Here is a 13,198-nt window from a genome sequence, read left to right as displayed (position 1 = left end):
TGCTTACATTTATTTTTTACAATTAACACATATAGTGTCTGGTTAATTTCTTTAACATATAATTCTTGGAGGCAACTAGGTTGCTCAGTGGTTAAAACACCAGCCCTGGAGTCAGAACTGAGTTCAAATTTGACCTCAGACACTTAATAATCACCTAGCTGTGTGACCTTGGGCAAGTCATTTAACCTCATCACCTTACAGCCCCCCTCCAAAAAAACCCATATAATTCTCATTTTAACAAATTAATTTTAAATCTATTGTATTGGATTAACCAAGTTTAAGAATAATTGATAGATAAAATTCCAAATTGCATATTTATAGGAAAAATGGAAAGTCAGGTATTTAATTTGGTTTTTTACATTCACTCTTTATCTTCCATTTTTCAAACTTGTAAACAGGACAATTTGATTCTGCAAGAAAAATGATTTTAATTTCATAAAATAGTATTTTCCTTAATGACAAGAGAGTTAAACAATAAAGATGTTAATAATGATACTGTGTTGCTTAGCAGTGCTTTCACTTAACAATCTGTTGACTTATGTACTAAATCCTTTTGAGGCTACGTGAGCAAAACACTTTTAGTCCAGAAGTTATTATGTTGTAATAAAGCAAAATGTCAGATCAACTATGTACAAAAATGAAAGTTAGGATGTATTACTGGATGTTTTCATTGAATTCAGCTGTGTACAAATAAAAAAGTCTACCTTGATGTAATAACATAATAATTTTTATAACAATTTCAGCTCCTATCTTCACTGTGAGTGGGCCACAGAAGAACAACTTTTGAAAGATAAAAGAATACAACAGAAAATCAAAAGGTTCAAATTGAGACAAGCACAACGAGCACATTTTTTTGCAGATGTAAGTAATAAAAAACAAAGGGCTATAAATTTCCATTTGCTTAACTCTAATGTTTGCAATATTGTTTGCCAAGACTTTGATTAACTGTACTTGGGCTTCTCAGCCTTCCTCTTTGAATGTAACTGCTATATATAAGACAACCTTTAAGTTTTTCCTCCAAAATTCAAATTGAAGACATTTTTATTTCTTCATTGAATGAAGAGAATAATGGTCTTACTAATCTAAATTAATGAATATAGACAGATAATTAATAATTTTTAAATGTATTTTTGATGCATTTAGGTGGATGCAAGTATGTGTTGTACATTAATTCACTGTACTTAAAAGCCCACAGTACAATCACTCTGTAAAGACCTTCTGTGGTTATACCACAAAGAACTTTTGAATCATTGAATTTGAGGAAATAATAATTCTAAAAGGAATTTGAAAACAAAATTTATCATTTGATGGATGGTATTAGGTAAATTATATCAGAATCTTGCTTACTGCATATATGAGTTCCCACCTACCATTTTTTTGGCCCAGTATCTTATCGCAACACTAAGAAGCACTTTTATTTATTTTTTTTAAATATTTATTTTATGTGCCCTTTGATCCAGTAATACCACTACTGGTTCTATATTTTTTTAGATCATGAAAAATGGTGAAAATCCAACATATACAAAAAAATTCCTAATAACTCTGTAGTGGCAAAGAAATGAAAATTGAAGGAATGTCCATCAATTGGGGAATGGCTGAACAAATTGTGACTATATGTATGTGATAGAAAACTATGCTTCTATAAGAAATCAGGAGGGATGGGATTTCAAAAAACCTGGAAAGGTTTGCAGGAATTGATGTTGAGTGAGTTGAGCAGAACCAGAAGAACATTATACACCTTAACAATATGGGTTGATGATCAACTATGATGGACTTGATCCATCAGTGCAATGATCAGGGACACTTTTAGGGGATCCGTGATAGAAAATACCATCTGTAGCCAGAGAAGGAACTCCAGTAAGTAGAGTTTAAATGAAGACCAAAGATTATCATCTTCAATTTTTAAAAAGTTGTCTTATGTATTACATAATTTGGCTGTCTCTAATATTTTCTTTTTTCCTTATGGATATATTTTTCACTCAACACATTCAGTTTTGATCTATGCATATCATGGAAATGTAAAGACTATATTAGATTACCTTCTATTGGGGAGGGGAGAAGGGGAAAATTGTAAAATTCAAAACCTTGCAAAAAATGATTGGTAGAAACTATTATTGTATATAATTGAAAAACAAAGAAGATATTTATATAATTTTAAAAAATATTTATTTTGGTAATGGGTTATTTAAATGAAGAAGGCAGCATGGGCTTACTTTTTAATAGCTAGTTCTCTCATCTGTTTTTTAAAAAAAGGGTCAGTCATATCATTTCCAGGAACCACATGAAATAATTTTAACCTAATTCAGATAAAATAAGTAGTAATTCTGCTAGTGAGTATTGCATTCAATCATTGAGTTTATTCCCACCCTTTTATAACTAAATGACTTGAATTTTAGATGGAGGAAGAGCCTTTTAACCCGGACTATGTAGAAGTAGACAGAGTGTTAGAAGTTTCTTTTTGTGAAGATAAAGACACTGGTGAGGTAAGTAAAAATAAGTAATCCAAAAAGATAATTTTTTTTTTTTTGCAAGGCAATGGGGGTTAAGTGGCTTGCCCAAGACCACACAGCTAGGTAATTATTAAGTGTCTGAGGCCGGATTTGAACTCAGGTACTCCTGGCTCCGGGGCTGGTGCTCCATCCACGGTGCCACCTAGCCACCCCTCAAAAAGATAATTTTCTGAATAAAAATGATTAATTTTTAAAAATTGTGTTACAAAAAATAAAAATTTTATTTTTTGTTGAAGTATTTTAGTATGCTCAAAATAGTTTTAACTTTTTGTTTTAATGATGTCTTTTTAAAACTGGAAAAATTTTTAAATAATTTGCTTTTTTTTCAGCCTGTAATTTACTATTTGGTAAAATGGTGCTCATTGCCATATGAAGATAGTACCTGGGAACTGAAAGAGGATGTAGATCAAGCAAAAATAGAAGAATTTGAACAATTGCAAGCCTCGAGGCCTGATTTGAGGCATTTGGTAAGGACATCTCTGAGTTACAAATACTTTACTATTTAAAAAGCCTTTTGATCCTCCTTATTCCAGTTGTTGATTTAGTTCTTACTAGACTTTCTGTACTAATTTTCTTTTCCATTTCCCTTTGTATTTAAAGAAAGTGCCAGTAATGATTTTGTTACCTTTATGAGGTTTTACTGTCAGCAGTACTTAATGTTCAACAGTTATGTTGATGTTTATATTGTATCCTACCCGTTCTCCTGCTTTTGACTTCTAACCCCAGTAAAGCAATATAAAGACCACTAAAAATTAGTATAGAGTATATATATTTTTAATCAGGGTGTTTTTCTGATCAGCAAGTGATTAAAATTAAACTTTGATGAATATATATATATATATATATATATATATATATATATATAAAATTTTATATGTATATACAATATATGTAGCATATATGTATTATATACAATATATGTGTAGCATTGCATTACATATATGTAATATATGTGTTATGTGTATTATACATGTATATATAATTTTAAATGTTTTGCTATATGAGAATATAGTACTTAATAGCATTAAATCGAGTGGAATTATAAGGGAAAGGTTTGCCAATTAACTAAATAAATAATAATTATATAAAAGTATTTGGGTCAGGGAAGCAGAAATTTATAAGCCACTGAGAGCTGTGAGGAAACCACTTGTTAAAGATATTTTATAAATGTACTATTTTATTCAAGAATAGTTTAAATAAATTCATATGGAGAAATAAAAAGTCAAGAATTTCCAGGGATTTAATGGGGAAAAAAGTGCAAAAGAAGGGGGCTTAGCCCTACCTGATCTAAAATTATATTATAAAGCATCAGTCATCAAAACTGTCTGATATTGGCTAATAAATAGAGTGGTGGACCAGTGGAATAGACTAGATGCAATAGCAAGAGATGATTATGGTAATCTGCTGTTTGATAAACCCAAAGAGTCCAGCTATTGGGATAAAAACTCTCTCTTTGATAAAAACTGCTGGGAAAATTGGAAGTTAGTATGGAAGAAACTTAGATTAGACCAACACCTCACACCCTATTCCAAGATAAGATCCAAATGGATACAGGATTTAGACATATAAAACTACTATAAGCAAATTAGAAGATCAAAGACTAGTTTACATGTCAGATCTATGGAAAGGGGAGCAGTTTATGACTAAGGAAGAGATAGAGAACATTACTAAAAACAAACCAGATGATTTCAGTTACATTACATTAAAAAGCTTTTGCATAGATAAAACCACTGCAACCAAGATCAAAAGAAATGTAGCAAATTGGAAAACAATCTTTACAACTAATATTTCTGGCAAAGGACTCATTTCTAAAATATACAGAGAACTGAGTCATATTAAAAAAAAAGCCATTCCCCAGTTGACAAATGGTCAAAGGATATGCAAAGGCAATTTACAGATGAGATCAAAGCAATCCATAGTCATACGAAAAATTGCTCTAAATCATTACTTATTAGAGAAATGCGAATTAAAGCTTCTCTAGGTACCACCTCACACCTCTCAGACTGGCCAATATGACCAGAAAGGATAATGATCATTGTTGGAAGGGTTGTGGGAAATCTGGGACACTATTACACTGCTGGTGGAGCTGTGAACTCATCCAACCTTTCTGGAGAGAAATTTGAAACTATGCCTAAAGGGCAACAAAAATGTGCATATCCTTTGACCCAGCAATACCACTACTGGGTCTATACCCTGAAGAGATGATGAAAAAGGGTAAAAACATCATGTAAAACAACACATTCATAGCAACACTGTTTGTGGTGGCAAAGAATTGGAAATCAAGTCAATGTTCTTCAATTGGGGAATGGCTTAGCAAACTGTGGTATATGTATGTCATGGGACGCTATTGTTCTATTAGAAACAGGAGGGATGGGAATTCAGGGAAGCCTGGAGGGATTTGCATGAACTGATGCTGAGTGAGATGAGCACAACCAGAAAAACACTGTATACACTAACAGCAACATGGGGGTGATGTTCAACATTGAAGGACACACTTATCTCATCAGTGCAACAATCAGGGACAATTTGGAGCTGTCTGCAATGGAGAATACCATCTGTATCCAGAGAAAGAATTGTTGGGTTTGAACAAAGTTCAAGGACTATTCCCTTCAATTTAGGGGGGAAAAAACTGCTATCTTAATGTCTGATCTTGTTATCTCTTGTACTTTATGTTTCTTCCTTAGGGATATGATTTCTCTCTCATCACACTCAATTTGGATCAATGTACAACATGGAAACAATGTAAAGAGTGACAAATTGCTTTCTGTTGGGGGGGGGATGGAAGCAAGATTGGGGGGGTGATTAAAAAAAAGAATACTTTAAAAGGGCACATCTTGGGGCAGCTAGGTGATGCAGTGATTAGAGCACCAGCCCTGGAGTCAGAAGGACCTAAGTTCAAATGCAGCCTGAGACACTTAATAATTACCTAGCTATGTGACCTTGGGCAAGTCATTTAACTCCATTGCCTTAAAATAAAAATTAAAAAAAAAAAAATTTCAAGGGACGCATTTTAAGATTCAATCCTGTAATATAAGAGGTGTTAGTTTATCATTATTGATAATATTAATAATCCTTTACTATAACTGTATTTTGTGCCACCTTATGGTATGGAGGTGAGCCTGGATTCTCAAAAGGCAGTTCTGGCAGAATATAAGCTCTGCCTGGCCTTAAAGAACTCAAATGATTTGAATATCTCATTGATGTACTATATGTCTGTCATGTGCAGACTAGCCTACTTGAGCTTGACTGGCTCATCAACAGATTGTCAGAGGATGAAAATTTTGGTACCATAACAGTTCTTGAAGGGTTCCTCCTAAGACACTGAGGGGAAGCACTTGGCTTGAGTGAAGGGAGTTAATTCCATTGTTAAAAAAGCAAATGTTTGAAGTAATCTTGATTATAGTAATGAGCATTTATGTAACAATTTATGATTATAAATTACTTTCTTCATCACATTGTAAAGTAGGCACTACTAAAAAAGGCACTGTGGCATAATATTAATCAGTCCCAACTTGAAAGTAGATCTTTTATTTAAAGAGGTGAAGATATCATATAGTAGAAGGAAACTGCATAATTTTTATGAACCCATAATTATCAGTAGGAGTACAATTAACAAATTATTCTATCAACTTAAACAAATTTTGCACAGTTTAAAGGGAAAAGCCTCAAAATATCCAGCATTAAGAAAATAGAAGCTTATATTTAACTAGTAATATTTGGAAATTTACCATAATCAATATTAAAATATTCATTTTTAATCTTTATTCAAATAGGAAAGTTAAGGATAGCACAAAATTTCTAACATATTTTGAAGAATATTAGATTTTAAAATTAGAAGTGACTTTAATGCCCATTAACTTTACAGATGAGGAAACTGAGGACCAAGATGAGAAGGGATTTGCCCAAGGTTAAGCTGGCATTTCAGCCTGCATCCTCTAACTTAAAATCCAGTATGCTTTTACTTATTCCCATTATGAAATGAGAAATCCCAAAAGAAATCTTAAATCAGGACACATAGCAGAATTGTGTCACATAATTGCTTATATAATAGTAATGTAGATTTATTTCAGTATTAAGGAACATCAGATATTAGTAGGTTCCTGCATAATTTTTCACCTGATCCAGAATGACACAATGTACTAATGTCTAGCTGAGACAATGCTAGTTGGCATAGTGGGGGGAGGGGAGCTAATAAGAAAGTTCAAGAATATGGACATTATAAAGTTATGCTTCATATCTTTTCTCTAATATTCTTAGTGTCAATACCAGGAGTCTCTATTGTGAAAATAATAATTCTGCTTATTGTAAAACTGCTTCTTTTAGATTTTATTGGGTTCTTTTGGTTCTAGTATTCCATTTCTACACTATTCACATTCTTCTTAATTTTATGAGCTCCTTTACCTACCATGACTCCCCTACCTACATATTGTATCCCCTAGTAAAAGGGGAAACTCTGTTTCACTTTTGTGTTTGCACACTCAGATTATAGTATTGTGTTGGCACAGAATAATGTTTAATAATTTGTTAGTTGATTGTAATCTTTGACTACATTATGTACTAAACATTTGTATTTACTGAGTAGACTCCTAAGTTTAATTTTCTCTCATACAAGAAAGGTTCTTCATGATAAGGAATGTTGTTAGTTGCTCTTCTGTGGACCATTTACATGTCTCCTTGTGGTTTATGCTGAGCAGATTTATTTATCCTTTGATGCTGTTTCTCATACTTATCCTAATGAGATATCAGCTTTTTATTGGCATTTTTGTAGTGCATTGGACTGCTAGTAAAAAAGGTTTGGTTTAAACAGATTCATAGTTTGAATTTTCTAGTCCTGATTAGGTGGAGCCTCTGTCATCTTACAGTTATTAATTTGATTTCATTGTTTTTAATTATAGCTTTTATATCAGTTTATATTGAAGCTTATTTTTCTGCTTGTTCATGTAATTTTTTGAGATTTTGGCATAGCGCTACCTAGAAAGCATATATTTATCTTCAAACTTGAAGATTTCTTTGTAAACTTCCTCTTCTCTAGTTCTTTAAATATTAAATAACACTAATACCACTCAGAGAAGTACCCAATCACTACAGTCTATAACTTTAAAAAAATAGTTCTCTTAAATATTATCTCCAGTGTCTCGCAACTCAATTTAATATCTTTTTGTGGTTTTTGACATTCTAATTGTCTAAAAACTGTGTATACTGATTTGTCTTTTCCACCTTTTATCACCTCAAAGAACCACTAGAAAATCAGTAAAAACGGCTTTTGAAAAAAATATATTTAGAGAATGTAGAATTAACAAAGGAACCTTAGAGATGATTTCACCTTATCATTTCATTTTGTAAATAAAGAAACTGAGGCTCAAAGAAATCATGTGCTTGACCCTAGTAAATATAGCTAGTTAATGACAGAGCATCAACTAGAATTTGGGTTTTCTGATCTGTTTTGCTACTCCCTAAATGCACTAACTCCTGTATCATACTAACTTTCTTTTCCTCTAAATTGATTTAGTTTCTGCATTCAGTGATCCTATCATTAATTATAATTCCGCAAAATTGATATATATGAAAGTGATATTGAGAGCTGTTCCTATGGGTGAATTATCAACATGCTATTCTGCTGCCACAGTGGCTGATTGCAGTGAAAAATTATGTGTTTTGGCAAAACCTTGTAATTTCATCATTGAGTTCCTTCATACTTTATAGGCAGAGTACCATCTGATGCCAAAATTGACATCTAATGAGATTTACATTCAATTTGTTAATGAAGTCTAAAATAATCTGGCAGCCTTACCATTATTTTAATTAATGATCTTTTCCTCAATTCCAGGATATAATTTAGGCATCAGACTCTTCTTAATATTGTTCTTAATAAAGAGAAAAGAGAGAGTGATATTCTGTAAATTCACCCAACTGTATCACAAGAATTTAGAACGTTTACTAAAATGATGTCCTAGTAATTGAATAATCTCACCAATTGACCCTTATATTGATAAGGCAATTCTTGTATATTTTAAAAGAAAGGACCAAATTCTCTATAAAAGATTATCATACTATTATTTCTCAACTCATGCTTTCTTCCTTCCTTGTCCCCACAAATGGTATGTCAACTTTTTCCTGCCTGTTTGACACACCATCTCATAACCTTGCAACTCTGAAACAATGCAGGGTTCAGATATTTGAGAGAAAAGTATCTCAAGGCTTGCTGTCCTAGAGAAAGTGTTTGTTCTTTAAATTTTTATGTGACAAGTGGTGCCCTATTTATCTCACCAAATAAATTATTATCCAGCGTATTCTTTGACAGAGGTGGTTCCATATTCTAGCAAACCCCTCTGATTCGATGGCTAATTGCTTGGATGTCAAAATTACATAGTGTTGTTATACTGTGGTTAATAAATGATGTAGCATTTAAGTATAAAATATTTAAAAATCTATATATGGATTTTTCTTTAATATAAATTTATTTAACTATTGTAACAAGGGAATTTCTTAAGGAAATAGCACTGAATGGGAATGAAGCTCTTTTCTGCAGAAGTATGATTTAGAATAAGCATTTATATTATAAGACCCATGTTAAAGAAAAATTAAAAGATCACTTAGTCTTTAAGTAGGAGTTCATTCCATGATTTCTGAGTACTAATTTATAAAATTCATTTTCTTTAGTAAATCCTAGTTTTACTGCACTGGATAGCTATAATAAAATTGGTTGAAACTAGTCCTGCTTTCACCATTTTCATGAAAGCTGTCTTTAAATTGTCTTCATTCACTAATATTTTACTAGGTCAAATTATTTTGGCAGTTTTAGTTCCAGAAATTCTAAAGGCACAGAATAAGAACATTGTATTTACTTTATCATTTTTGTAACAAAAATAATCTATAAATATCCCATTGACTTTTGTTGTTCTCTTCCTAATTTCCAATATAATTTTTGAGTTTTTAATTTGGGTCTAAGTATAGAAAGTCTTATTTCCTGTCATCCCTAGAGAATCTATACCCTGTTCAGAACAAAACAGTAAAGAATTTTCATAAATTCCCAAGGAGGTGAAATTTAAACATTATTTGCTTTTAAACTGTGCTGTTGAAAGAAATGTTTTATACCTTAAATTTTTGAAAAATACCTTGAATATTTGAAAATAGTGTTTGTTAAAGGCTAAGAAGAATTAAATATATTGGAGTTAAGAATTAAATATATATTGGAGTTAATTAAATATATTGGATTTTAATAATCAGGTTTTTAAAACCCAATTATAAAATAACAATAAATATTTGGGGCTTTTATTCTTCCTCAAAGGACCGTCCTCCTCCTAGCACTTGGAAAAAAATAGAACAATCCAGAGAATACAAAAATGGCAATCAACTCAGGGAATATCAACTAGAAGGCCTCAACTGGCTCTTGTTTAATTGGTACAATAGGTATGTTCTCTTTTTTAATATCAATTCTTAAGTATTCTCATTCTATAAATATATACACAACATTCACTACATGTTGACGTGTATTAAGTCATAAGTAAATACTATTGTTATAATGATGGTAAAGTTAGCATAGTCTTTGTTATTAATTAAAGTGAGATAGAAATATATTTAGGTTGCATTTTAATATATTAAATGTGGATTTTGTTAAGCCTTAATATATGCAAATCAGAATGTAAAGAAGTGAATTATGTTGATTATGATTAGATAAATATATTAAAATTTTCATTTTCTTTTAACAGTAAAGGGACTGCCTTTCTATAATAGCATCTTAACTGATGTAAATTATCTTCTATCATGCTTGGCAATAATTAGATCTAGTGAATGATCAGCATTTACACCTGGAAGGATAAGGGCTCTATTTATTGACATGAGTTCATGAAGCTAAAACAGAGATTTAGACTTGATTAAAGCCTGTGATGAAGTATAAAATATAGAAACATGATAAATAATACAGAATATCCCAGAAGTCTTAATGCTATTCTAATCTTTAATGCTTTAAATAATTTTTTTTTATTTTTACTGCTAACACTGATGTTATTATTAGCTTTTGTTGTTCCCATTACTGTCTTTCTTTTGAATCATGGCATTTTTTCTCTCTGTGTCTCAGTGTAGGTAGCAATAAGAGATGATAACTTTGAAACATTGAGTAACTTCGAAGATGTAAGACTCAGGTTGTATACAGGATGTCCCAGAGACTTTGGGGACATACACTTCATACAACAAGTAATAAAATAAAACAAATTTCTGGAATTCAGTGCTAGCAGTAATAATAAAAAATTTTTACAACAATTATTAGATATCACATTTTAATCCATCTGATACTTCTCAGAGATAGTAGTGATAATTTAATGCATATTTTACAATGAATAAAGTGGCATACAGATAATTCAAGTATCTCTTCAAAATTTAGTCAGTGTTGATGTCACAACCTAGGTCCCCAGTGGTTCCTAACAATCAGTAAATGTCAAACTATTGCTGAACATTCCATGAATATTCATTTTTCTTTTCCCAAAAGATGACTGCAAAAAAAATTGGCAAATGTTTACATTATTTCTTTCAGTATAATCTCTTATGATTTCATTCAAGAGAAAAGAATCCCATTATTATATGGATTCAGATATCCTGTAAGGAAGAAATGGGAACAGTTTAATCATATTTCCCTTGAAACAACTTTTTGCAAGAGATAGCATAGCCTTTTATTTAAAAACATAAAGAAGGTTTCAGTGTATTTGTTAAGATCAGTTCAATAAACATTTTTCAGATAACTTCTATACATAGACTTGAAGGATTAATCCAGACAAAATTTGCTATAGGAAAATATAATGAGTATAGGTCACTTAAAGCTAGGAGAATCAAGGGAAAGCTTCACATTAACACTGCAAATTTACAGTGGTGTCTTTGATTTGGAATAATAACAAACATAATTTTATTCTGTTTTATATTCCAGACAATGAATTGCTCTCCCTCCTAGTGATGAGATAGATAGAGGGCTAACCTTGAAGCCAGGAAAGACCTAGATTCAAGTTCCACCTTTGATATTGGCAGTGTGTTTTAGGACAAGTCATTTAATCTCTCTAAAATTATAAAAAAGGTGATAACCTGCATTGGTAGAGAGAGTTTTGTTGTCTGGTAGTTAATGTCACTGAAGTCATAGATCCAGCCCTCTCCATTACATTCCCAACTTAGTACTAATATTAAAAGTTTTCAGGGCGGCTAGGTGGCACAGTGAATAGAGTACCGGCCTTGGAGTCAGGAGTACCTGAGTTCAAATCCGGCCTCAGACACTTAATAATTACCTAACCATGCGGCCTTGGTTAAGCCACTTAACCTCATTTGCCTTGAAAAATCTAAAAAAATAAAATAAAAAAAAGTTTTCAATATACTACTCTCCACTGTTTCATCTTTGATAAGTTATTCTAAATAGTGATGTTTTCATATGGGGAAAATCTCTACTTAAAGAGTTATTTTTCTCTAGTATCTTGATAGAAAATATATCTGTGTGTTTCAGACGAAACTGCATTTTAGCTGATGAAATGGGTCTTGGCAAAACAATTCAATCAATTACATTCCTCTACGAAATACTTCTGACCGGTATACGGGGGCCTTTTCTGATCATTGCACCGCTTTCAACTATTACAAACTGGGAGAGAGAATTTCGCACATGGACTGATCTTAATGTTGTGGTATATCATGGGAGCCTGGTTAGCAGGCAGATGATACAGCAATATGAGATGTACTTCAGGGACTCACAGGTATTTTATAATGGTACTTTTGTGATCTGCTTCAGAAAAAAAGGGGGGAAACTATTTGAATAGATAGATTGAAAAGGGGGTACTTTACTATACATCATATTTCTTTTTACTGTTCAGTTGACTAATGGATAAAAAAACTTAAAATAGCAAATTAACCAATTTATGGTTATTTTCATTGAATATCTTATTTAAATGAAAACTGTTCTAATTTCCAGCATAACAGACTTATGTAGAAAATTAGGTAATCTTCACTAAATCATTGTAAAATGGATTAAATACTCTAGCTGGGTTTTTAAATATTTTTCCTAAGTGAAAATTGAGTTTGGAATCCATTTAGCTTGTGATAATCTGGGACAATTTCTCTGGAATTAGTATGATTAATCTCTCAGTTCGTCTACACATTTGAAATCTTAGCCAGGTAAGACCCATTGTGTTCTGATAAAAGGTCTGCCTCAGGGCAGCTAGGTGGCACAATGAGCACTGGCCCTGGAATCAGGAGGACCTGAGTTCAAATCTAGCTTCAGACACATAATAATTGCCAAGCTGGTTGACCTTGGGCAAGTCATTTAACCCCATTGCCTCAAATTTAAAAAAAAGATCTGCCTCCAAAATATTTTTTTCTCCTTTTAATTAGATCTTTGCCAGGAAAAAAAAAATTAGTCACACTCCAAAACAGTAGTTGAATGATTTATTTTTTTATTTTCTGGAGACACATTTCCTGTTTTATTTTGACCATTCAGTCTTGGAATTTGTCTTTCTCTACTCCAAACACACAGGAAATGTGAACAAGAAACATAACAAAGAATTTCTTGGAAATATATAGATACCAGAAAACATAGAAAAGGAAGGTTTTAATCTTGGGGGGAAGACCTTTACTTTTTTGATGAAAATAATTAGTTAAATAAAGCCCTCTACTTCAGATTAATACCTTAGCATAATATTTTATTCTTTCGTTAAGCTTTCTGT

The 13,198-nt window shown here is 31.8% G+C and overlaps 1 protein-coding gene across 12 annotated transcripts in view; it reads left to right on the top strand.

The window, feature by feature from the left end:
- The window catches only part of CHD9 (chromodomain helicase DNA binding protein 9), a 243,152-nt gene that overhangs the window by 146,208 nt on the left and 83,746 nt on the right, over positions 1–13,198 (top strand). For all 12 annotated transcript variants that reach the window (XM_074211328.1, XM_074211330.1, XM_074211329.1 and 9 more), the window contains 5 exons: positions 744–861; positions 2,397–2,483; positions 2,840–2,977; positions 9,799–9,920; positions 11,989–12,232. In XM_074211328.1, coding sequence (XP_074067429.1) covers positions 744–861; positions 2,397–2,483; positions 2,840–2,977; positions 9,799–9,920; positions 11,989–12,232 — 709 coding nt within the window. The remainder of the gene's footprint in view (positions 1–743; positions 862–2,396; positions 2,484–2,839; positions 2,978–9,798; positions 9,921–11,988; positions 12,233–13,198) is intronic.

The sequence above is a fragment of the Macrotis lagotis genome, chromosome 1 (assembly GCF_037893015.1).
Source record: "Macrotis lagotis isolate mMagLag1 chromosome 1, bilby.v1.9.chrom.fasta, whole genome shotgun sequence".
NCBI lineage: Eukaryota > Metazoa > Chordata > Mammalia > Peramelemorphia > Peramelidae > Macrotis > Macrotis lagotis.
Note: the sequence above shows the minus strand (reverse complement) of the source record. Positions and strands in the feature narration are given on the sequence as shown.